The 25,761-nt window shown below is 47.5% G+C and overlaps 2 protein-coding genes across 2 annotated transcripts; one reads left to right on the plus strand and one right to left on the minus strand.

Annotated features, from left to right (window-relative positions):
* Positions 1-400: 400 nt before the first annotated feature.
* LOC109732035 (MATH domain and coiled-coil domain-containing protein At2g42480-like) lies at positions 401-4,284 on the minus strand. Its single transcript, XM_020291224.4, has 4 exons — positions 4,201-4,284; positions 1,780-2,000; positions 1,442-1,599; positions 401-1,327 (listed from the first exon to the last, which is right to left on the minus strand). The coding sequence occupies exons 1-4, from the start codon at positions 4,282-4,284 to the stop codon at positions 1,170-1,172; spliced, it is 621 nt and encodes a 206-aa protein (XP_020146813.1). The 3' UTR covers positions 401-1,169.
* Positions 4,285-18,883: 14,599 nt separating this feature from the next.
* Positions 18,884-20,736, plus strand: LOC141027703 (uncharacterized). The gene is made up of 2 exons (XM_073504945.1): positions 18,884-19,883; positions 20,225-20,736. Exons 1-2 carry the CDS (start codon positions 18,884-18,886, stop codon positions 20,734-20,736), a joined length of 1,512 nt encoding a protein of 503 aa, XP_073361046.1.
* Positions 20,737-25,761: the final 5,025 nt, after the last annotated feature.

The raw sequence follows: 25,761 nt of genomic DNA on the forward strand, positions 1-25,761 counted from the left end.
CTTCAGTCGTGACTTGTGGGATATCATCTATTCGGGTCTCATCGAGACTGAAGTTCCCTTCATCTGGAGCCCCAAATAGAGACTTGTAGTATTTTGTTATATAACGCTTAAGCTCTTCCTGGCCTTCGATCAGTCCCTCATCCCATTCGAGACTAAAAATACACTTCTTTCGGTGTCTCCCATTGGCAACCAATTGGAAATAACGTGTATTGCTATCTCCCTCGAGAATGAATTGGGCGTCGGATCTTCGGTACCACTTGAGTTCCTCTTCTCGCAATAGACGTGCCATTTGCTCATTGGATTGATTTTTTATGTCAATCTCATGTTGAGACAAAGTGCAAGTCTCTGCGATTTTGTCGAGGTCATCAATAATAGTGGAAAGACGCTGCTTTTCTTTTTTATATATGCCACTGGTGTGTTTCGCCCATCCAGTTAGGAACTGCCTTGCGGCTCGAATTTTGAAGTTCCATCTCTGAATTGGTGTGCGACCAACGGCGGGCCTCTCCCATACATTCTTAACCATATTTGCAAAGCCATCACGTTGTAACCATCCCAATTCGAATTTGAATGGGCGGCGAGCAGTGGGAGGACTAGCAGAGTTAGACTGAAGAATGATGCGTGCATGATCCGAAAGTGTCTCAATACGCTCTAGGGCACGCACTGTTACCAGAGGGAATTTTAGTTCCCATTCGGTATCCATGAGTACCCGATCGAGTTTCTCGTATGTCGGCACGGGGCGATTATTGGCCCAAGTGAATTGTCGCCCCAACATACTGGCTTCTCGAAGATTCAAACTGTCAATCACAGCGTTGAATAAGAAAGGCCAGTGTACATGTCGTAGCTTTTACACTGCCCATGTAAACATTTTTCTTTCTTTCTCAACTAAGTACGCCTCTAAAAGTTTCGAAGATCTTTGCAACAAAGCACATGGTGTATTCTGAACTTTATGCAAGTCTCTCACACTAAGCATTTATTTCCATCTAAAGCTTCTTCCACATCAAGAAACATCATCATCATGCATGTCAATGCCATTAGTTTTAGACTTGTCGTACATTCAGCACAACCAAACAAACAAACAAACAAAGGTTCGGATGCAGAATCGTAGTTGAAGCAAGTATAGAGCACACACACACAAGACATGCATGAGATTATACCGGAGGACGAATAATCTAGCTACTCCATTTGGAGGAACCAATGACTGCAACCTGGACTTCAATGCAGCACTTTTTCTTCACGAGATAACCTTTTGATGAGTCCTTGAAATCTTCCAGCGATATCAACTTCTCCCATGTCCAAGTACGGGTACAATTCTTGAACTGGATCCGGGCTAAGGTCACCCCAAAAAAAGACCATGTCAATCAGGAAATATGATGATAAAAATTTGTTTTAGCATCGCGAATTAATGGTTCCTATTACGTGAAATTTCTGCTAAAGGGCGAACCTGATGTTTTCATGTGCTTGCCAGTTTCCTGGTCTTTGATGCTTATGCTAACTTCCGCCAGGATCCCCGAGTCCTTATGGAGTGTGTCCTTCATGCTCAGATACGGGGAGATGTAGTTCCCATTCGAATCGGAACCAGATGGATAGATAGTGATGAACCTGAAAATTGGGGAACATCAGACAGTGTAATCCATCACTGATAAGAAGAGGTCGAACTCCAACGGTCTTTATTTTTTGTTTCCTTTAAAAGAAGTATGATAGCCTTTCTCTTCAAATGAAATTAAGATAATTCTGTATGTAAACCCAATAATTAAGAATTAATGTTATTGGTCAAGTTACCATTTGTGTCCACAGAGCTGAAACTCTGGAGAGGTGCTCGGGTTCTTCAACACAAAGAAATCATCAATGTTCCAGGTGTAGGCTTGTGGGTCACTGCTGATGTTGCTAGTCTTCTGAAGAAACAGAGTCTCCAACACATCGTTACCTTTAACAGCGACAACTTTGATGAACTGGACACCGAAAACACAGCTGTCATTGACGAGGAATCCAGAGGACTGCTCCTTAAAGGGTGTGTTTGGTTGGAGTCATGGACCGGAATGTCATGGGTCCGGCCCATTCCCAGGCCCCGTTTTCGCGTTCGGTTGAGATTTGGATCGGCACCCGCTCGTTTCTCCGGACCGAATATTCGGCCCAGATGCGGAACGAGGCGAGACCTCGAAAAGGGCCGGACCACGCAGAACCGCTCGCCCTCGCGCTCTCACGCAGCCCTATCGTCTCTCCCCAGGTGCGCCGCCTCCCCCTCCTCTCTCTCCCCCTCCATCAATCTGAGTGGCGGCGTCGGCCAGTTCTCCCCTTCCCCGCGGCCGGTTCCTGCCTTCCCCGTCGGCTGGCTCCTCCCTTCCCCGCCGCCTGTTGGGGATCGTAGCAGAAATTAAAATTTTCTACGCATCACCAAGATCAATCTATGGAGTTTACTAGCAACGAGAGGGGAGGAGTGCATCTACATACCCTTGTAGATCGCGAGCGGAAGCGTTCAAGAGAACGGGGTTGATGGAGTCGTACTCGTCGTGATCCAAATCACCGATGATCCAAGCGCCGAACGGACGGCACCTCCGCGTTCAACACACGTACGGAGCGGTGACGTCTCCCACGCCTTGATCCAGCAAGGAGGAGGGAGAGGTTGAGGAAGAAGGCTCCAACAGCAGCACGACGGCGTGGTGGTGGTGGAGTGACGGATCTCCGGCAGGGCTTCGCCAAGCACACGCGAAGGAGGAGAGGTGTTGGGGAGGGGAGGGGCTGCGCCTTGGATGTCGTGTTGCAGTCCTCCCCTCACCCCTCTATTTATAGGGAGAAGGGGGAAGGGGGCCGGCCCCTCTAGATGAGATCTAGAGGGGGGGGGGCGGCGGCCAAGGGGCGAGGTGGCTTGCCCCCCAAGCAAGGGGGGCGCCCCCCTTTAGGGTTCCCCCCAAACCCTAGGCGCATGGGCCCTAGGGGGGTTGGCGCCCAGCCCACGAAGGGCTCGTTCCCTTCCACCTACAGCCCATAAGGCCCTCCGGGGCAGGTGGACCCTCCCGGTGGACCCCCGGAACCCCTCCGGTGGTCCCGGTACAATACTGGTATACCCCCGAATATTTCCGGTGACCGTATGGTGACTTCCCATATATAAATCTTTACCTCCGGACCATTCCGGAACTCCTCGTGACGCCCGGGATCTCATCCGGGACTCCGAACAACATTCGGTAATCACATACAAACCTTCCTTATAACCCTAGCGTCATCGAACCTTAAGTGTGTAGACCCTACGGGTTCGGGAATCATGCATACATGACCGAGACACCTCTCTAGCCAATAACCAACAGCGGGATCTGGATACCCATGTTGGCTCCCACATGTTCCACGATGATCTCATCGGATGAACCACGATGTCGAGGATTCAAGCAATCCCGTATACAATTCCCTTTGTCAATCGGTACTTTACTTGCCCGAGATTCGATCGTCGGTATCCTAATACCTCGTTCAATCTCGTTACCGGCAAGTCACTTTACTCGTTCCGTAATGCATGATCCCGTGACTAACTACTTAGTCACATTGAGCTCATTATGATGATGCAATACCGAGTGGGCCCAGAGATACCTCTCCGTCATACGGAGTGACAAATCCCAGTCTCGATCCGAGCCAACCCAAGAGACACTTTCGGAGATACCTGTAGTGCACCTATAGCCACCCAGTTACGTTGTGACGTTTGGTACACCCAAAGCATTTCTACGGTATCCGGGAGTTGCACGATCTCATGGTCTAAGGAAATGATACTTGACATTAGAAAAGCTTTAGGAAACGAACTACACGATCAAGTGCCATGCTTAGGATTGTGTCTTGTCCATCACATCATTCTCCTAATGATGTGATCCCGTTATCAATGACATCCAATGTCCATGGTCAGGAAACCGTAACCATCTATTGATCAACGAGCTAGTCAACTAGAGGCTCACTAGGGACATGTTATGGTCTATGTATTCACACATGTATTACGATTTTCGGATAACACAATTAAAGCATGAACAATAGACAATTATCATGAACAAGGAAATATAATAATAACCATTTTATTATTGCCTCTAGGGCATATTTCCAACACCGCCCGCTAACCCCTCTCTTCCTTCTCGCGATTTGCAGCAGAGCAAGGGGGGATCGATCCGGATCTGGTTGGGGCGGCTTGCAGAGGATTAGCAGCGGGGCGGCGGCGGCTTCCGGTGAGCTCACAGCGGCAGCAGAGACGCAGCGCAGCTCCTCACTCTCAAGGTAAACCATCACTTTCTCTTGTATATGGTGCTGCTGATCATGCATATTCCTAGCCGAGAATGATAGAGAGAGATGGAGACCGTATTGTGTATATGCTGCTGCTGCTCATGCATATTGATGGAGATCTTTATTCCTAATTTGTACCAAAATACATGTTGTCCAGTGTATCTTTGCAATATATATGTTGATGTAAGCATCATTGGTAGCCATATTTTTGATAGTATGCATCACTTGTAGATGGTCAAGAAGATGAACAAAAGAAAAAAGATGGTTAGGGGAGCTGCTGTTTTTGTTGCACTGGCTGCAATGGCAGTCATTGTTCGGGCTGTAATAAGGAAAAGAAGACCACGCGTTACCTATGGGCCAATGCATGAAAGAGACCGAATCAGATTTGATTATCTAAACCAAAAAATATGGCAAAGTGATGTGTTGTGTAAAAACATGTTAAGGTTTGAAAGAGCTGCGTTTTTTAATTTGTGTGCCATATTGAGGGATCGCAAGTTGCTAGAAGACAGTCCACATCTTAGCGTGGAGCAACAATTGGCGATGTTTTTGCATACAATTGGGCATAACCTTCGGAATAGGGTTGTGTCAGCCAACTTTTGTAGATCATACGGCACAACCAGCATCTATTTTAGAAAGGTTCTTCATGCCATAGGCGAGCTTCGTAATGATTATATATGGCCACCATCATTGGAGACCCCCACAAAAATTGCAGGAAATCATCGGTTTGACCCATACTTTAAGGTAATTTCTAAAATTATTCCTTAGGTATGTAGGCTATATGATATGGTATTTACTACTTGTCACTATATAGGATTGTATTGGAGCTATCGATGGTACACATGTGCGAGCAGGTGTTACCAAAGATGTGGAGCATTCTTTTCGTGGTAGGAAGGCCTTTACAACCCAAAATGTGATGGCAGCGGTAGATTTTGATCTCCGCTTCACGTATGTATTGGCTGGTTGGGAAGGGTCAGCACACGATGCAACCGTTTTAGCTGATGCGTTAACACGTGAGAGAGGCTTACAAGTACCACCAGGTAAGAAGTTGGCTTAGATAGAAATTGTCCATATGTTCTTTGCCTCAAGAAACCATTGTCACAATTATTTGTTGCACCTTTTTAGGGAAGTTCTACCTAGTTGATGCCAGTTATGGAGCCAAGCCCGGGTTCTTACCACCTTTTCGTGGTGTGAGGTACCATTTGAATGAGTGGGGCAACAATCCAGTCCAAAATGATAAGGAGCTATTCAACCTTAGGCACTCTTCACTACGGGTGACGGTAGAGAGGGCATTTGGATCTCTCAAGAGGCGTTTCAAAATTTTAGATGATGCCAAACCATTCTTTACTTTCCCGACACAAGTTGACATTGTTATAGCTTGTTGTGTTCTTCACAATTATGCACTATCACAAGGGATTGATGAATTTATTATACTGGAAGTGACATGGACCACCCAACCAATTCGAACATCAAGGCAACAAGCAAGTGACACTAGGGCCGTGGTAGACCATAGGCTACAAATGGCAGCCCAAATGTGGGAAGATAGACAATTCATGTATGCTAATCTATGAGTGTGGCACACTCCATGTATTTCTATCATTACTATATTTGAACAATGTATTTGTGATGTTTGGACAACTACATTTAAATTTATTTGATGGCTGGACAGATTGTATCATTTACTATATTTGAGCAATGTATTTGTGATGTTTGGACAACTACAATTGAATTTATTTGATGGCTGGACAGAGTGTATCATTTACTCTATTTGAACCATGTTTTTGAAATGCTATAATCCATGTTTTCTCAATCTTTTGTTGGCTGGACAGAAATGGAGAGTGTTGAAGTCACCGCTGCAAGTGGGAGCTCCGCGAGAGCTGGCATCATTGTATGGACCAATTCCATGACGAAAACCATGCTTGGTTTTTTGGCTGGTCTTGTTGCTGATGGGAAGAGAACTTCAAGTGGATTCAGGGATGTGCATCATAGACAATGTGCTGCTGTTTTGAACGAGCAATTCAAGCTTTCTGTCACTGGAGATCAAGTCAAAAATCTTCTCAAGAAGTGGAGGAAGATGTTGGAAATATGCCCTAGAGGCAATAATAAAATGGTTATTATTATATTTCCTTGTTCATGATAATTGTCTATTGTTCATGCTATAATTGTGTTATCGAGAAATTGTAATACATGTGTGAATACATAGACCACAACATGTCCCTAGTGAGCCTCTAGTTGACTACCTCGTTGATCAACAGACAGTCATGGTTTCCTGACTATGGACATTGGATGTCATTGATAACGGGATCACATCATTAGGAGAATGATGTGATGGACAAGACCCAATCCTAAGCATAGCACAAGATCGTGTGGTTCGTTTGCTAGAGCTTTTCCAAATGTCAAGTATCATTTCCTTAGACCATGAGATTGTGCAACTCCCGGATGCCATAGGAGTGCTTTGGGTGTGCCAAACGTCACAACGTAACTGGGTGGCTATAAAGGTGCACTACGGGTATCTCCGAAAGTGTCTGTTGGGTTGGCACGAATCGAGACTGGGATTTGTCACTCCGTATGACGGAGAGGTATCTCTGGACCCACTCGGTAATGCATCATCATAATGAGCTCAATGTGACCAAGTGTTTGGTCACGGGATCATGCATTACGGTACGAGTAAAGTGACTTGCCGGTAACGAGATTGAACAAGGTATTGGGATACCGACGATCGAATCTCGGGCAAGTAACGTACCGATTGACAAAGGGAATTGTATACGGAATTGATTGAATCCTCGACATCGTGGTTCATCCGATGAGATCATCGTGGAACATGTGGGAGCCAACATGGGTATCCAGATCCCGCTGTTGGTTATTGACCGGAGAGTCGTCTCGGTCATGTCTGCATGTCTCCCGAACCCGTAGGGTCTACACACTTAAGGTTCGGTGACGCTAGAGTTGTAGAGATATTAGTATGCGGTTAACCAAAAGTTGTTCGGAGCCCCGGATGAGATCCCGGACGTCACGAGGAGTTCCGGAATGGTCCGGAGGTAAATATTTATATATGGGAAGTCCTATTTTGGCCACCGGAAAATGTTCGGGATTTTTCGGTATTGTACTGGGAAGGTTCTAGAAGGTTCCGAAGTGGGGCCCACCTGCATGGGGGGACCCACATGAACGTGGGTAGTGGGGGCAAGGCCCCACACCCCTGGTCAAGGCGCACCAAGATCCCACCTTAGAAGGAATAAGATCATATCCCGTAGGGATAAGATCAAGATCCCTAAAAAGGGGGGATAACAATCGATGGGGAAGGGAAATGATGGGATTTCTTTCCCCCACCTTTGCCAACGCCCCAATGGACTTGGAGGGCAAGAAACCAGCCCCCTCCACCCCTATATATAGTGGGGAGGCGCATGGGAGCAGCACCCCAAGCCCTGGCACCTCCCTCCCTCCCGTGACACCTCTTCCTCCCCGCTTGCGCTTGGCGAAGCCCTGCCGGGATCCCGCTACTTCCACCACCACGCCGTCGTGCTGCTGGATCTCCATCAACTTCTCCTCCCCCTTGCTGGATCAAGAAGGAGGAGACATCCTCGCTCCGTACGTGTGTTGAACGCGGATGTGCCGTCCGTTCGGCGCTAGGATCATCGGTGATTTGGATCACGACGAGTACGACTCCATCAACCCCATTCTCTTGAAAGCTTCCGCGCGCGATCTACAAGGGTATGTAGATGCACTCTTTTCCCTCTCGTTGCTAGAAGACTCCATAGATTGTTCTTGGTGACGCGTAGAAATTTTTTAATTTCTGCAACGATCTCCAACAGTGGCATCATGAGCTAGGTCTATGCGTAGTTTCTATGCACAAGTAGAACACAAACTTGTTGTGGGCGTAGATGTTGTCAATTTTCTTGCCACTACTAGTCTTATCTTGTTTCGGCGGCATCGTGGGATGAAGCGGCCCGGACCGACCTTACACGTACGCTTACGTGAGACAGGTTCCACCGACTGACATGCACTAGTTGCATAAGGTGGCTAGCGGGTGTCTGTCTCTCCCACTTTAGTCGAATCGGATTCCATGAAAAGGGTCCTTATGAAGGGTAAATAGAAGTTGGCATATCACGTTGTGGTTTTACGTAGGTAAGAAACGTTCTTGCTAGAAACCTATAGAAGCCACGTAAAAACATGCAACAACAATTAGAGGACGTCTAACTTGTTTTTGCAGCATATGCCTTGTGATGTGATATGGCCAAAAGGATGTGATGAATGAAATATATGTGATGTATGAGATTGATCATGTTCTTGTAATAGGAATCACGACTTGCATGTCGATGAGTATGACAACCGGCAGGAGCCATAGGAGTTGTCTTTATTTTTTGTATGACCTGCGTGTCATTGAATAACGCCATGTAAATTACTTTACTTTATTGCTAAACACGTTAGCCATAGAAGTAGAAGTAATCGTTGGCGTGACAACTTCATGAAGACACGATGATGGAGATCATGATGATGGAGATCATGATGATGGAGATCATGGTGTCATGCCGGTGACGAAGATGATCATGGCGCCCTGAAGATGGAGATCAAAGGAGCAATATGATACTGGCCATATCATGTCACTATTTGATTGCATGTGATGTTTATCATGTTTTACATCTTATTTGCTTAGAACGACGGTAGCTTAAATAAGATGATCCCTCGCAATAATTTCAAGAAAGTGTTCCCCCTAACTGTGCACCGTTGTGAAGGTTCGTTGTTTCGAAGCACCATGTGATGATCAGGTGTGATAGATTCTAACGTTCGAATACAACGGGTGTAAGCCAGATTTACACACGCAATACACTTAGGTTGACTTGACGAGCCTAGCATGTACAGACATGGCCTCGGAACACGGAAGACCGAAAGGTCGAGCATGAGTCGTATAGAAGATACGATCAACATGAAGATGTTCACCGCTGTTGACTAGTCCGTCTCACGTGATGATCGGACACGGCCTAGTTGACTCGGATCATGTTTCACTTAGATGACTAGAGGGATGTCTATCTGAGTGGGAGTTCATTGAATAATTTGATTAGATGAACTTAATTATCATGAACTTAGTCTAAAATCTTTACAATATGTCTTGTAGATCAAATGGCCCACGCTAATGTTTCCCTCAACTTCAACGCGTTCCTAGAGAAAACCAAGCTGAAAGATGATGGCAGCAACTATACGGACTGGGTCCGGAACCTGAGGATCATCCTCATAGCTGCCAAGAAAGATTATGTCCTAGAAGCACCTCTAGGTGACGCACCCATCCCAGAGAACCAAGACGTTATGAACGCTTGGCAGCAGCGTGCTGATGATTACTCCCTCGTTCAGTGCGGCATGCTTTACAGCTTAGAACCGGGGCTCCAAAAGCGTTTTGAGCAACACGGAGCATATGAGATGTTCGAAGAGCTGAAAATGGTTTTCCAAGCTCATGCCCGGGTCGAGAGATATGAAGTCTCCGACAAGTTCTTCAGTTGTAAGATGGAGGAAAATAGTTCTGTCAGTGAACACATACTCAAAATGTCTGGGTTACACAACCGCTTGACTCAGCTGGGAGTTAATCTCCCGGATGACGCGGTCATTGACAGAATCCTTCAGTCGCTTCCACCGAGCTACAAGAGCTTTGTGATGAACTTCAATATGCAGGGGATGGAAAAGACCATTCCTGAGGTATATTCAATGCTGAAATCAGCGGAGGTGGAGATCAAAAAGGAACATCAAGTGTTGATGGTGAATAAAACCACTAAGTTTAAGAAAGGCAAGGGTAAGAAGAACTTCAAGAAGGACGCCAAGGGAGTTGCCGCGCCCGGTAAGCCAGTTGCCAGGAAGAAGCCAAAGAATGGACCCAAGCCTGAGACTGAGTGCTTTTATTGCAAGGGAAGTGGTCACTGGAAGCGGAACAGCCCCAAGTACTTAGCGGACAAGAAGGCCGGCAACACCAAAGGTATATGTGATATACATATTATTGATGTGTACCTTACCAGTACTTGTAGTAGCTCCTGGGTATTTGATACCGGTGCGGTTGCTCATATTTGTAACTCAAAGCAGGAGCTGCGGAATAAACGGAGACTGGCAAAGGACGAGGTGACGATGCGCGTCGGGAATGGTTCCAAGGTCGATGTGGTCGCCGTCGGCACGCTACCTCTACATTTACCTACGGGATTAGTTTTAAACCTTAATAATTGTTATTTAGTGCCAGCTTTGAGCATGAACATTGTATCAGGATCTCGTTTAATTTGAGATGGCTACTCATTTAAATCCGAGAATAATGGTTGTTCTATTTATATGAGAGATATGTTTCATGGTCATGCCCCGCTGGTTAATGGTTTATTCTTAATGAATCTCGAACGTAGTGTTACACATATTCATAGTGTGAATACCAAAAGATGTAAGGTTGATAATGATAGTCCCACATACTTGTGGCACTGCCGTCTTGGTCACATTGGTATCAAACGCATGAAGAAGCTCCATGCATATGGACTTTTGGAGTCTCTTGATTACGAATCGTTTGACACGTGCGAACCATGCCTCATGGGTAAGATGACCAAGACTCCGTTCTCCGGAACAATGGAGCGAGCAACCAACTTATTGGAAATCATACATACTGATGTGTGCGGTCCAATGAGTGTTGAGGCTCGCAGTGGCTATCGTTATGTTCTCACTCTAACTGATGACTTGAGTAGACATGGGTATGTCTACCTAATGAAACACAAGTCTGAGACCTTTAAAAAGTTCAAGGAATTTCAGAGTGATGTTGAGAATCAACGTGACAGGAAAATAAAGTTCTTACGATCAGATCGTGGAGGGGAATATTTGAGTCACGAATTTGGCACACACTTAAGGAAATGTGGAATAGTTTCACAACTCACGCCGCCTGGAACACCTCAGCGAAATGGTGTGTCCGAACGTCGTAATCGCACTCTATTGGATATGGTGCGATCTATGATGTCTCTTACCGATCTACCGCTCTCATTTTGGGGCTATACTCTAGAGACTGCCGCATTCACTTTAAATAGGGCTCCGTCGAAATCCGTTGAGACGATACCGTATGAATTATGGTTTGGGAAGAAACCTAAGCTGTCGTTTCTAAAAGTTTGGGGATGCGATGCTTATGTCAAGAAACTTCAACCTGAAAAGCTCGAACCCAAGTCGGAAAAATGCGTCTTCATAGGATACCCTAAGGAAACCATTGGGTATACCTTCTACCTCAGATCCGAAGGCAAGATCTTTGTTGCCAAGAACGGGTCCTTTCTGGAGAAAGAGTTTCTCTCAAAAGAAGTAAGTGAGAGGAAAGTGGAACTTGATGAAGTACTACCTCTTGAACCGGAAAGTAGCGCAGCTTAGGAAGATGTTCCTGTGGTGCCTGCACTGACTAGAGAGGAAGCTAATGATGATGATCAAGGTACTTCGGATCAAGTTACTACTGAACTTCGTAGGTCCACGAGGACACGTTCCACACCAGAGTGGTATGGCAACCCTGTCCTGGAAATCATGTTGTTAGACAACGGTGAACCTTCAAACTATGAAGAAGCAATGGCGGGCCCAGATTCCGACAAATGGCTAGAAGCCATGAAATCCGAGATAGGATCCATGCATGAAAACGAAGGATGGACTTTGACTGACTTGCCCGATGATCGGCGAGCCATAGAAAATAAATGGATCTTTAAGAAGAAGACAGACACGGATGGTAATTTGACCATCTATAAGGCTCGACTTGTCGCTAAGGGTTATCGACAAGTTCAAGGGGTTGACTACGATGAGACTTTCTCACCCGTAGCGAAGCTGAAGTCCGTCTGAATCATGTTAGCAATTGCCGCATTCTATGATTATGAGATATGGCAAATGGACGTCAAAACGGCATTCCTTAACGGCTTTCTTAAGGAAGAATTGTATATGATGCAGCTGGAAGGTTTTGTCGATCCTAAGAATGCTAACAAGGTATGCAAGCTCCATCGCTCCATCTATGGGTTGGTGCAAGCATCTCGGAGTTGGAACATTCGATTTGATGAGATGATCAAAGCGTTTGGGTTTACACAGACTTATGGAGAAGCCTGTGTTTACAAGAAAGTGAGTGGGAGCTTTGTAGCATTTCTCATATTATATGTGGATGACATACTGTTGATGGGAAATGATATAGAATTCTTGGGAAGCATAAAGGCCTACTTGAACAAGTGTTTTTCAATGAAGGACCTTGGAGAAGCTGCTTATATATTAGGCATCAAGATCTATAGAGATAGATCAAGACGCCTCATTGGTCTTTCACAAAGTACGTACCTTGACAAGATATTGAAGAAGTTCAATATGGATCAGTCCAAGAAGGGGTTCTTGCCTATATTGCAAGGTGTGCAATTGAGCACGGCTCAATGCCCGACCACGGCAGAAGATAGAGAAAAGATGAGTGTCGTCCCCTATGCCTCGGCCATAGGGTCTATTATGTATGCCATGCTGTGTATCAGACCTGATGTAAACCTTGCCGTAAGTTTGGTAGGAAGGTACCAAAGTAATCCCCGCATGGAACACTGGACAGCGGTCAAGAATATCCTGAAGTACCTGAAGAGGACTAAGGATATGTTTCTCATTTATGGAGGTGACGAAGAGCTCGTCGTAAAGGGTTACGTCGATGCTAGTTTCGACACAGATCTCGATGACTCTAAGTCACAAACCGGATACGTGTATATTTTGAATGGTGGGGCAGTAAGCTGGTGCAGTTGCAAGCAAAGCGTTGTGGCGGGATCTACATGTGAAGCGGAATACATGGCGGCCTCAGAGGCAGCACAAGAAGCAATCTGGGTGAAGGAGTTCATTACCGACCTAGGAGTTATTCCCAATGCGTCGGGCCCGATGACTCTCTTCTGTGACAACACAGGAGCTATTGCCCTTGCCAAGGAGCCCAGGTTTCACAAGAAGACCAGGCATATCAAGCATCGCTTCAACTCCATTCGTGAAAATGTTCAAAATGGAGACATAGATATTTGTAAAGTACATACGGACCTGAATGTAGCAGATCCGTTGACTAATCCTCTCCCTAGAGAAAAACATGATCAACACCAGAACTCTATGGGTGTTCGATTCATCACAATGTAACTAGATTATTGACTCTAGTGCAAGTGGGAGACTGTTGGAAATATGCCCTAGAGGCAATAATAAAATGGTTATTATTATATTTCCTTGTTCATGATAATTGTCTATTGTTCATGCTATAATTGTGTTATCCGGAAACCGTAATACATGTGTGAATACATAGACCACAACATGTCCCTAGTGAGCCTCTAGTTGACTAGCTCGTTGATCAACAGATAGTCATGGTTTCCTGACTATGGACATTGGATGTCATTGATAACGTGATCACATCATTAGGAGAATGATGTGATGGACAAGACCCAATCCTAAGCATAGCACAAGATCGTGTGGTTCGTTTGCTAGAGCTTTTCCAAATGTCAAGTATCATTTCCTTAGACCATGAGATTGTGCAACTCCCGGATGCCATAGGAGTGCTTTGGGTGTGCCAAACGTCACAACGTAACTGGGTGGCTATAAAGGTGCACTACGGGTATCTCCGAAAGTGTCTGTTGGGTTGGCACGAATCGAGACTGGGATTTGTCACTCCGTATGACGGAGAGGTATCTCTGGACCCACTCGGTAATGCATCATCATAATGAGCTCAATGTGACCAAGTGTTTGGTCACGGGATCATGCATTACGGTACGAGTAAAGTGACTTGCCGGTAACGAGATTGAACAAGGTATTGGGATACCGACGATCGAATCTCGGGCAAGTAAGGTACCGATTGACAAAGGGAATTGTATACGGGATTGATTGAATCCTCGACATCGTGGTTCATCCGATGAGATCATCGTGGAACATGTGGGAGCCAACATGGGTATCCAGATCCCGTTGTTGGTTATTGACCGGAGAGTCGTCTCGGTCATGTCTGCATGTCTTCCGAACCCGTAGGGTCTACACACTTAAGGTTCGGTGACGCTAGAGTTGTAGAGATATTAGTATGCGGTTAACCAAAAGTTGTTCGGAGTCCCGGATGAGATCCCGGACGTCACGAGGAGTTCCGGAATGGTCCGGAGGTAAAGATTTATATATGGGAAGTCCTATTTTGGCCACCGGAAAATGTTCGGGATTTTTCGGTATTGTACCGGGAAGGTTCTAGAAGGTTCCGAAGTGGGGCCCACCTGCATGGGGGGACCCACATGAACGTGGGTAGTGGGGGCAAGGCCCCACACCCCTGGTCAAGGCGCACCAAGATCCCACCTTAGAAGGAATAAGATCATATCCCGAAGGGATAAGATCAAGATCCCTAAAAAGGGGGGATAACAATCGATGGGGATGGGAAATGATGGGATTTCTTTCCCCCACCTTTGCCAACGCCCCAATGGACTTGGAGGGCAAGAAACCAGCCCCCTCCACCCCTATATATAGTGGGGAGGCGCATGGGAGCAGCACCCCAAGCCCTGGCACCTCCCTCCCTCCCGTGACACCTCTTCCTCCCCGCTTGCGCTTGGCGAAGCCCTACCGGGATCCCGCTACTTCCACCACCACGCCGTCGTGCTGCTGGATCTCCATAAACTTCTCCTCCCCCCTTGCTGGATCAAGAAGGAGGAGACATCCCCGCTCCGTACGTGTGTTGAACGCGGAGGTGCCGTCCGTTCGGCGCTAGGATCATCGGTGATTTGGATCACGACGAGTACGACTCCATCAACCCCGTTCTCTTGAACGCTTCCGCGTGTGATCTACAAGGGTATGTAGATGCACTCTTTTCCCTCTCGTTGCTAGAAGACTCCATAGATTGTTCTTGGTGATGCGTAGAATTTTTTTAATTTCTGCAACGATCTCCAACAGAAGATATGGGGAAGGGTAGCCAACTTGAAGAATTTAAGTGGAGCTCTATGGGATGAAGATACTTGCACAATTAGGCTCAGTGAGGAGCACTATGCAGGGCATTGTATGGTATGCTTCTCACCCCACAAATCTGATGCCATTTATGTTTGCATTATGCTAATCAATTTGCACAATGTTTGTAGACCCACAAAGCTGATGCCCCCTTCTTGAATACACCAATTGAACACTATCATGCCATGGCTTCCATTTATGGGACAATGGGGGCCAAGGGGCAGAATGCTAGGTCTGGCAATGATCTTCTTTCTATTGATCTCGAAGACGAGGAGAATGGTGAGGTGAACACGTCACCACATGTTGGTGAGTCTTCTGACCCCAAAGCACCACCCAAAAAGAAGGCTAAGATAAAGCACGTTGTTGAGGATCCACTAGTTATCACTCTCAAAGATGGGTTCAAACTTGTGGCTGAAGCGCTTGTGAAGTCTAGTGGAGATGATGATGACATACCCGATGACCTTTGGGATGTATTATCCACATTGCCAGATTTTGAAGAAGAGCACCTAGCCCATTACTATGCTCATCTTGTGGACAACCCCAAGACTGCAAGAGCCTTCATGAAACTTACCCAAATCAACAAGTCCGTTTGGGTGAGTAGGTATGTCAAGAAGAACTTCTAAATTTGATATGGTTGTATGGTTGCCAAGTATGTGAATTTGACATGTATGGCTGTAGTGCACTTTGATTGCTTTTGGACATTTGGTATGTGAACTTGACATGTGTGGCTGTCAAGTATGTGAACTTGACATGCATGGCTCTATTGCACTCTGATTGCTTTTGGGAAACCTGTGTTTTATGTGTTGTTGAAACCTGTGTTATATGTGCTGTCATTTATATGTTAAGATTGTCAATATATATTGTCATGTTGTCTTTCTTGAAAATACAAATGAAATGCTGCCGAAATTTTGAATTTATATCATTCCATTTTTTATTCCGTTCTTCCAACCAAACAACGGAATGGAACCAACCCGTTCCGCTCTTTTGCTCCTACCAAACACAGGAATGGAACGGACCCATTCCTTTGAAATGGAACCATTCCATTCCATGACAGTTGGTTCCCCAACCAAACACACGTCGCGAGGGGGATCATGCATGAGATCCCAGAGAATCTGCCTTTAGCCTGAAAATCGTGGCTCACTACAAACAAAATACTGAAATGTAAGGCAATGAACAAAGAAATGATGCCTTTAACACACACACACACACACACACACACACTCTCTCTCTCTCTCTCTCTCTCTCTCTCTGTGTTTCATAACTATTGTACTCCTCTTGAGAAACAGGTTATAATCTACACTATCAATCTAGTAACCGACTAGTTGCGAACCTTAAAGGACTACTCCTTGGAGCTAACGTACCTTGATGCTCTTCATGGTGCTTCCCATATAATTGGTCATATATCAGGAACTTGAAAGTTGTCTCCGCGACCATATGGGATCTCTCAGATACTTTAGTCAGGACAAGTTTAAGAGTAACATATTCATTCTGGTCGCCACTCTTTCTGTCCCTTGGGTTCAGCATCAGGTACCTGCAAATCAAGTCAAGATAAAGTAAAGAATGAATTTTGTTCCTGATATGGATGCATCAAGCTATCGAATAGCACAAAAAAGTAGTAATTTGTACCAGTTAAGCCCCTTGATCACAAACACACTGGAGTTGGTCCGTCCTTCATCCTTATCGAGAAGCGAGGAGAAACCATCGATCCTCCATTTGAAGGTTGTCCCCGACCCATTGGAACCCTTGCCTACAAAACAACGATTCTTGCATCGGTAACAGCATCAAAGACCACAATATATAACAGCATCGTGCTTGATCCATTAAATTAGTGCAGTTTTGTCAATTTGTGTGAAGTACTATTTGCTCTTCTCGCTCTCTACACAACCAGTTGCGCCGGCACCCCATGTCACGTTCGACTCTTCTAAGTATTCAAGAAAAATGTACTATATGTTATTGGGAATTTCAAAGCATCTGTATGATGGTTACTTTAACTGAACAGGAGGTGAAAGAAAAGGATGAACACCTTTTTTTTGCATGCCATAATACATTTCGTTTGTCTTTCAGTAAAATAATTCAACTCCTCTTTTCTGAGTTTTGTGAAACGATCTGAACCCTGTTTATAAGATGAACCATCTAGACTAGTTCAAGTAAGAAGCAAAACAAATGCTCAAAATAAACCCTTACATCCACCAGTAACAACAATGCTCAAACGAATTATTATGACAAGTTGCCCAGTAAGAAGCAAAAGGAAGCTAGCTCAAAAGAAACCCTTACTGCAGGCGCCAGTAACACAGGAGTTGCCCATAGCTCTTGCACTTGGTCTCTCCAGGAATCCTCTGCAATCGAAATCAATCACCGTCTCATAAATCAACATATATACGCTCCGCTAAGAACATACAGAGTTGTGGTAAATTAGAAACAAATGAACATGATAATCTCGAAAGGCACTGCAGATCTCAACCAAATATCTTCCGCCAAAAAGGGAAATGAAGATCAAGAGCTCCACAAACGTAGAAAATTGTAATCAAGAAAAAAAGCACGTGGCCAAGAACTTGCTTCGGAAAACCACAACCCATGAGCAAGTAATCATAATAATAAGCCCACCAAAAGAAGACGGCAAGTTCGTCCCTTCACTTCTCTTCTCCCCACCTCACAGTATAAAATTAGATCTGTGCACATCAGAGGCAAAAGATCAAGATGACATTCTAAGGCGGCTGCTCAACACGCGGATTGTCTGGCACTTGAGGCTGAGCCCTTGACGTCGCTAGCGATCCGGCCCGAAGGGGAGACAACAACAGGGGTTGCTGCTCCTCCCTCGCCTCGCTGCGGCAAGGTGAGGCGCGTGGCCAAGGCGATCACCTCAAGGGGGTGCGCCTGCGCAACCGCGTCATCTAGATGCGTGCGCTCCTTTGGAACATTCGTGGCTTCGGTCACGCGGGTCGGTGCATCCAACTCAAAGAATATATTAGGAAAGAAGCCATTGATATCGTAGGTCTTCAGGAAACGATTAGATCAGAGTTTAGACACCACGATATCCTAGCCATAGATCCCCTAGAGCGCTTTGTTTGGCACCATAAGCCGGCGATGGGCCATTCGGGCGGTATGCTGCTCGGTTTCTGCAGCGCCACGTTCGAGGTGCTGACCTGGGAGGTCGGCACCTTCTTCATTGCTGCTAACATCCGCGTGCGAGCGTCGCTACGCGAGCTGGTGATCGTGCAAGTCTATGGACCAACAGATCACTCACGCTCGGCCGAGTTCTTGGGAGAACTTGAAGCCAAGGTGAGGGAGATTTCGGCAGCTCAAATCCCGTTAATGGTGGGAGGTGACTTTAACCTGATCCGTTCGGGTGCAAATAAAAACAACGACAATATCAATTGGCCAAGGGTGGCCATGTTCAACAATGCTATTGCATCTATGGCACTTAGGGAAGTGGCCAGGGGCAAGGTATACTTGGACTAACAAGCAACTAGCCCCGGTGCGATCCGTCCTGGACCGTGTTTTCATGTCTCCGGACTGGGAGGTGGTGTTTCCGTTATGTTCGCTCCTTGCTGAAACAAGGATCGGATCGGACCATGTTCCCCTCATCTGATCTTCAGGGGAAGATAGGATTCGCCGCATCACACGTTTCTTCTTCGAAACCGCGTGGTTTGAGGTTCCTGATTTCGACACCATCTTTAGGGAGAGATGGTTGCGAAGCGTCCAACTCGCAGGCCGGCAACGCGGCCCTATGGAGTTCTGGATCGCTGTCGCAGGTCGCCTCCGCGCAAGCCTAAAGGGATGGGGTGCGAACCAGGGGTGTGCTGACAAGGTCCTCAGGGAGAGGTTACTTGATGAAATAACACTGCTAGACAATCAAGCGGACACACGTCCTTTCTCAGAGCAAGAATGGGCGCATCGATACGCCTTGGAAGGGCAAGTCGAAGCTCTGCTGCGATCTGAGGAGGAATACTGGAGGCGTAGGGGAGGCCTCAAGTGGACGCTCAAAGGAGATGCGAATACTCAGTATTTCCACGCGTACGCGAACGGCAGGCGCAGGAAATGCTCAATTCTTAGGTTGCAGACGGAGCAGGGGCTTCTTCTACAACAATCGGAGATTACCCAACATATCTACGACTTCTTCATAAGTCTGATGGGGACCGACGAGGCGCAACACGCACGTCTGAACGCGGACGTGTGGCTCCCGTCCCAAAAGGTCCTCCATAGCGAGAACGAAGAGTTGGGGCTCGCGTTTCTCCCTAAGGAGATTGACGACGCTCTCCTGAGCATGAGAGCAGACACGGCTCCGGGGCCGGACGGGTGGCCGGTGGCGATGTTTAAGCATGTTTGGCCATTGCTGCACGATCCCATATACGAGGTCTGTAACGGCTTCATGCGTGGCTTTGTGGACATTGCTAGGTTAAACTACGGCGTACTCTCGCTGATCCCAAAAGTGCCTGGGGCGGATAACATTCGCCAGTACAGACCCATCGCGCTGATCAACGTTCCGTTTAAAATATGCGCCAAAGGTTGCGCCACGCGGCTCTCGCCGATCGCCCATCGCACCATTAGTCGCTCTCAATCGGCGTTCATATGTGGTAGAAACATTTTGGAGGGGCCGCTAGCTCTGCAAGAGTCCCTCCACGAGCTTAAGCGCACGCATGAACCTGCGATCCTCCTTAAATTAGACTTCGAGAAGGCCTATGACCGCGTTAATTGGGACTTCCTCAGGCAGATCCTCACCAGTCGAGGTGTTTCGCCCTTATGGGTGCACCGAGTCATGCAATTGGTCTCGGGGGGCCAAACTGCGGTATCGGTGAATGGAGAAGTAGGGCACTTCCTCAGGAACAAGCGTGGCTTACGCCAAGGCGATCCCATGTCGCCGCTCTTGTTCAACTTTGTCGCCGTTGCGTTGGCGGCTATGCCGCGGAAAGCAACGGAGGCAGGACACATAAAAGGGGTGTTGGGACACCTCATCCCAGGGGGATTTCACACTTGCAATACGCGGACGATACGCTATTGTTGTTCCAACCCGACCTCCATAGTGTGGCTACGGTCAAAGCCTTGCTGATTAGCTTCGAGCTCATGTCAGGGCTTAAAATCAACTTCCACAAGTGTGAAGTGATGCCCATGGGCATGGAGGTGGCCGAAGGTAGACGTATTGCGGACTTGCTCAATTGCAAACTTGGCAATATGCCGTTTACCTACCTCGGTCTCCCGTTGGATGCCAAACGCATCAAGATCGACGGGTGGGCTTCGCTCTGGACCAAGGTGGGAAAGCGAGTCTGCCCGTGGAGGGGGAAGTACCTATCCTCTGCAGCTAGGCTGGTGCTCACGAACGCGAGCCTCTCCTCGCTACCGCAATTTGCTATGGGTCTGTTCCTCCTGGCGGAAGGGGTTCACGCCAAGATGGACACACCGCGGTCCCGTTTCTTTTGGGAAGGCTCGGGACCAAAACGCAAGTATCACATGGTGAAGTGGGTTGCGGTGTGCCGTCCCAAGGACCTGGGAGGGCTAGGGGCACAAATACCAGAATCCAGAACATTGCTCTCATGTGTAAATGGATTTGGAAGCTCTCGCAGGGAGCGACGGGTCTGTGGGTAGACCTGCTGCGTGCCAAGTACTTCCCGATCGGGAATTTTTTCGAGGGTGTGACGAGGGGATCTCCTTTCTGGAACGACCTCCAAGCGGTCCGGCCGGCTTTCGCTCTGGGAGCCAAGTTCTCCATTGGTAACGGTCGTTCGGTCCGTTTCTGGCTCGACCACTGGGTGGGATCCCAACCCCTTTGGTCTGATTTCCAGAACCTCTATGCCTTGGCTGTAAACCCGGAGCAAACAGTTGCCATGGCTCTAGCCTCTTCCCCGCCGGCGTTACATTTTCGGAGAGAGTTAACGAGAGCAGAACAAGCTCACTTAACAGAACTGCTTGATTGCATTGCGCCGGTTTCGCTGTCGTCGACCGAGGACACGGTCACCTGGGCCCTCACCCCGTCGGGCAAGTTTTCAGTCAAGTCTCTTTACCGTAAGCTGTGCCAGGGACCTTCCTTCCAGGTGCCAAATGGCTTGTGGAGCGCGCGCCTTCCGCTTAAGATTAAGGTCTTTTTCTGGCAACTGTTCCGTAATAGACTGCCCACTTCGGCAAACGTCGCCAAACGCAATGGGCCGTCGACCGGCCTGTGTGCGATATGTAACGTCATGGAGGATGCGACCCATGTATTCTTCCGTTGTCCGCTGGCACGTTTTGCTTGGAGCGCCGTTCGTGCAGCGGCCAACACCTCCTGGGACCCCCGGTCCGCGTCCGACCTCGCTACCATAGTAGCCTCGGTTCACGGTGGCAACAACCGGGTGCTCTGGAGTTGCATCGGCGCCTTGACCTGGGCCGTCTGGCTCACTAGGAACAAGCTCGTAATCGAGGGTATCTTCCCATCTCACCCTGCTAACATAATTTACAAATGCAATCTCCTTCTGCAGCAGTGGAGTCCGTTGGCGAAGCGCAAGGATACTGAAAAACTGAAGCATGCCCAAGATCGTCTTCGCCAGATCTACGTTTTGGCTAGGGAGCCATCAGCCACTTCTGCGTCGTGAAGTGGCCCTTTTGTCTCGCGAGCGAGCCTGCGTGCTCTATGCTCAGCCTCCGGGCCTGTACTGCATTGCTGCGTGTGCCTGTTGGCCCGGCCTAATCTCTTGTGCCTACGCGTCGTCGTGGCCTGAGCCTCCGTGCTCGTGTTCGAGGTCCAAACTTTGTCTGTTACGCTGCCTATGTTGTGGGCTTTATTAATTTAAAGCCGAACGCTCCTAGCGTCTATGTTTTAAAAAAAGGCAGCGAAGGTCTCAACCAAAATAATTGTTGGTGAACGATGAAGGCTGAAAAAGAAGATCAGGACAGAGCTCCACAAACGAAGCAGGATGAAAAGAAAAAGGAGCGCCTCAATCTTGATATGTAAAAAAATACCCTATAAAGAAACATAGGAGCTTGCATTGGAAAACCCCAAACTGTCCACCACTGATGAACGATTGCAGGCTCTCCCCCCTTTCATTTTCTTTCTTCTCCCCAGCTCACAGTAACCACAATCGCACCAGAATCGCGCTTAATTCGTGGAAGAGATGAAAGGGGCGGGAGTGGGGTGGGGGTAGGGGGCGGGGGTGGAGCGTACCTCGCAGACGCGGTGCTGTCCTCCTGCCAGACGCGGTTGTGAGCCTGAGCTCTGAGCAGCACAACAAGGAGGGTTTTATGGAGGTGGATGGGGCTCGACCGCTCGCCCTGCTCACTGGGTCTGATTGGGTGGAGCCACTTGGGGAGAGGCTAGTTTGGTGCACAAGGGTTAAACATAATAAAACCAATACTCCCTCTGATCCACATCAATTGACGCACAATTGACGCACATTTAATAAGTACAATTTTATACTAAAGCTTTATACTAAAGTTGTACTAGGTGCGCGTCAGTTAATTTGGATATGAGGAAGTAATAAAAATTCATAGTAAATTGATTTCAATCGACCGACCCGGGTCCAATGGAATTTCAACCGGCTCTTATGAGCTTAAGATCTAATGTAACTATTTTTTGGGGGTTGTAGTTGAAATTTATATGTAGTCGAGAGACGTAAAGTTGACTGGTTTCTTTCAGGAAAAAAATGTGCAGTCATCCTCCTTCCTATTGAGGGCGCTTATGATTTATCTTCAAAGTACCTTCGAGGACGCTAAAGTAGGTCCTATTGATATCTTGTTTACCATTTTTGGCTATCATTATGCATAACATTGAATCCAGAACATATCTTGTTTCAGGCCAAGGGGAATTTCAACCGGCTTTTGCGAGCTCACGATTTAACGTAAAATGGTGTTTGGATTGTTTTTAGAGGAAAAAGGCTCACGCCCCTGGCTTCACTCTCATATAATGAAGCCAAAGTACTTACACCAGATGCTTGTCGTTCGGTAAACAAACAGAACCCTTACAAATTACTTTTTTCATCTCATAATATAAGACGTTTTTGAAACCTAACGTATAAGTAGTTTACAAAAGCATCTTATACTATAGGACGAAGAGAGTACAACACAAACACGAACTGAACCTCAGTTGTTGTTGCGAGTGCCCAACAGATTCACCTCCATAGATGAAGCCGAGGGAGGGCACTTGGCCCGGGCTGGTGTCATCACCGGCCAAGCAACTTGAGGATCGCGAGGTAACTGCTCTAGCTAGACATCCACACACCCAAAGCAAACGATCATTGCTTACCCTAGAGAGCAGCGCCCCCACTGACTCAGGAAGGAGGCGATGCATCTCCCGATTACCTGCTGCTGCTGGTCTTGGGGCTGTGGGTGAAATTTACACTTGGCGTGTAGTGGAGAGATGGGTGAAATTTACACTCGGCAATGATCCTTTTCACTAGAATGAGATTGAAAGTTGGCCTTGAACAATGGTCCGTATGTATAGAATTTGCTTGACTGCTTGGGTGGGATGCGTGTAGCAGTGGAGACACGCGTACCGCGTGCACGCTGCGCAACCACTGCCACCATGCATTCCTGGTGTTCGTTTCGTGTAAGTAGGCAGTATCCGTTTTGGGCATGCTGGCTACTTCAGGAACGCCACAGCCCCTTGCGTGTCGACCTCCCTGTGGTGTGGTGCGCTGCGCAGTTGACCGGGGCTAACGCAAAATTAGATCTGCAGTTTTTAGAAGAAAAAATATGACCGGACAGGGGCTGGCTCGGGGCCGCGGGCGTGCACGGAGAGCGTGGTCGCTTTCACGCCCTGGCTACGCCTGTCGTCTCCTCGGGCTCACATGCTCGACCAGCGCCACCAGTCGGCTCCATCGTGCGCACATGATTATTATCATAAATAAAAGTCATGTGGTATAACAAAAAAAATGTTTGAAAAGCTAAGTATTTTATATTTTTTGATTTGAAAACATAAGGAAATATTTTTATCTACAATTATAAAAAATGCATCGGCTGCTAGATGTTTAAAACTTGTCTATTACTTGATCCGTTAGAGTGCAATCATGATTACATATTGGTAGTGACCTATATATCTATCTTCTTGTTCATTTACATAAATTATGATATGATCATATGCAACGGCCTGAGATCGGGTGCCGCCTCCCTTTCTCCGGACCCTAGCTGTCTAGACCATCCTCTCTCTCCCTTACTAGTCTCGTCGCTGCTGGAGGGTCCCCTTGGCAAAGCCTAGGCCGGCCCCAAGGAAGGTGGCGGCGGGCCACCTGTTTTCCCCTATCGCGGTGCGATGATGCGCGAGTGTGCGGCGTGTGTGTGGGGTGGGTGTGCGGTGCGACCGTGGCGAGGTCAGGCTCACAGCGCTGGTGTGGTCTGGAAGTCGGCTCCCGCCCATTGGTCTGGATCTGACGGACTTCTCCCCTGATATGTGGCCTTGGGTGTGGGCAACCAGGGAGGGGATCGATCGGTGGTTGTTGACCTACGGATCTGGTGGCGGCCTGCTCGTCAGCGTGACGGTAGGCCGAACAGACTGACCAGGGGATGACACACGTGGGATTTGGGCCCTGGTTCCCGGAACTGACGGTCATAGTGGCGGTTAACGTTCTTGCGATGATACTGGCTAGCGTGGCAGTGGGTTGTAACGTCCAAGATGCAGTCCTAGTCCCAACAAAGACTTTGCTATCTTCGCGGGGCAAGCACATTTTGGTCGCCCCAAGATATGACTTCATAACATACAGGCAGGGTCATAAGTTGGCAAATAGGATGGACATCACAACAAATATAACCAAAAGAGATGAAGAGACAAATAAGTGTGACAATAGGGCAAATATATGCCAACACATAAATATTTCATCAATCAGAGGTCAACACGACCCAAAATTACATCATTCATGGTAGCGAAAGAATCACATATCTCAGTACGGTCAAGAACCAAGTTTGCTAACAGGCAAGAGAAACAAGCAAAACATCCACCCTACAGTCCCAGACTGGCAACCGGAATCCCAAGCCAGTGACCGTCATGATCCTAACTGTCGTGGAATTGTCACGGCAGATGTCCTCGAGCTAGGACTTGGTCGTGGAGCCATCGCAACTGGGAAGCTTGAAGGGGTTAATATGGGACAAGGAACACGAGGGTTTATACTGGTTCGGCCCCTTACGGTGAAGGTAAAAGCCTACGTCCAGTTTGAGGTGGTATTGATTAGGGTTACGATCACCAGGGAGCTAAACTGCTATGCCCGGCTCTCGATGAGATTGTTCTTGTCCCTAAACCGCTGCCGGGTCGTCCCTTTATATAGGGAGGCTGACGCCCAGCAGCCCTTAGAGTCCTGGTCCGGCTCATAAGAGTGTCCGGCTCGGACTCTCAACTATACTTGCCTTACACTACAAGTTCTACCATAATAATGATTGTAACCACGGGCTTTAAGCCATATCCGGGTCTTAGCCCATCTCTGGCCCATCGTCTTCAAGCTTGGCTCCGGGCTTCTGGCAACGACCATACGAGTAACCCGGCCCCTCCTGGCGGGTGACTCTAAGGTCTATATCCTCAACATTAGGCCCCAGATTGATTTGAGCCGGCTCATGTCAATCTTCAACTCTGCCGACAGAAAAAATCTCCGGCTTACCATTCATGTGAAGGCCATAACCCGGCGTGACGTCATCCTCTGGACTCCGGATAATCCGCCG

This window comes from Aegilops tauschii, chromosome 1, assembly GCF_002575655.3.
Source record: "Aegilops tauschii subsp. strangulata cultivar AL8/78 chromosome 1, Aet v6.0, whole genome shotgun sequence".
NCBI lineage: Eukaryota > Viridiplantae > Streptophyta > Magnoliopsida > Poales > Poaceae > Aegilops > Aegilops tauschii.

Coding starts and splice junctions, on each gene's coding strand:
- LOC109732035 (XM_020291224.4), bottom strand. CDS start 4,284: ATGCATGATCAGCAGCACCATATACAAGAGAAAGTGATGGTTTACCTT. Junction 1,600..1,779: donor CAGCTCTGTGGACACAAATG/GTAACTTGACCA, acceptor CCCAATTTTCAG/GTTCATCACTATCTATCCAT. Junction 1,328..1,441: donor CAAGCACATGAAAACATCAG/GTTCGCCCTTTA, acceptor GGGTGACCTTAG/CCCGGATCCAGTTCAAGAAT.
- LOC141027703 (XM_073504945.1), top strand. CDS start 18,884: ATGGAGTTCTGGATCGCTGTCGCAGGTCGCCTCCGCGCAAGCCTAAAG. Junction 19,884..20,224: donor GCAGATCCTCACCAGTCGAG/GTGTTTCGCCCT, acceptor AGCTCATGTCAG/GGCTTAAAATCAACTTCCAC.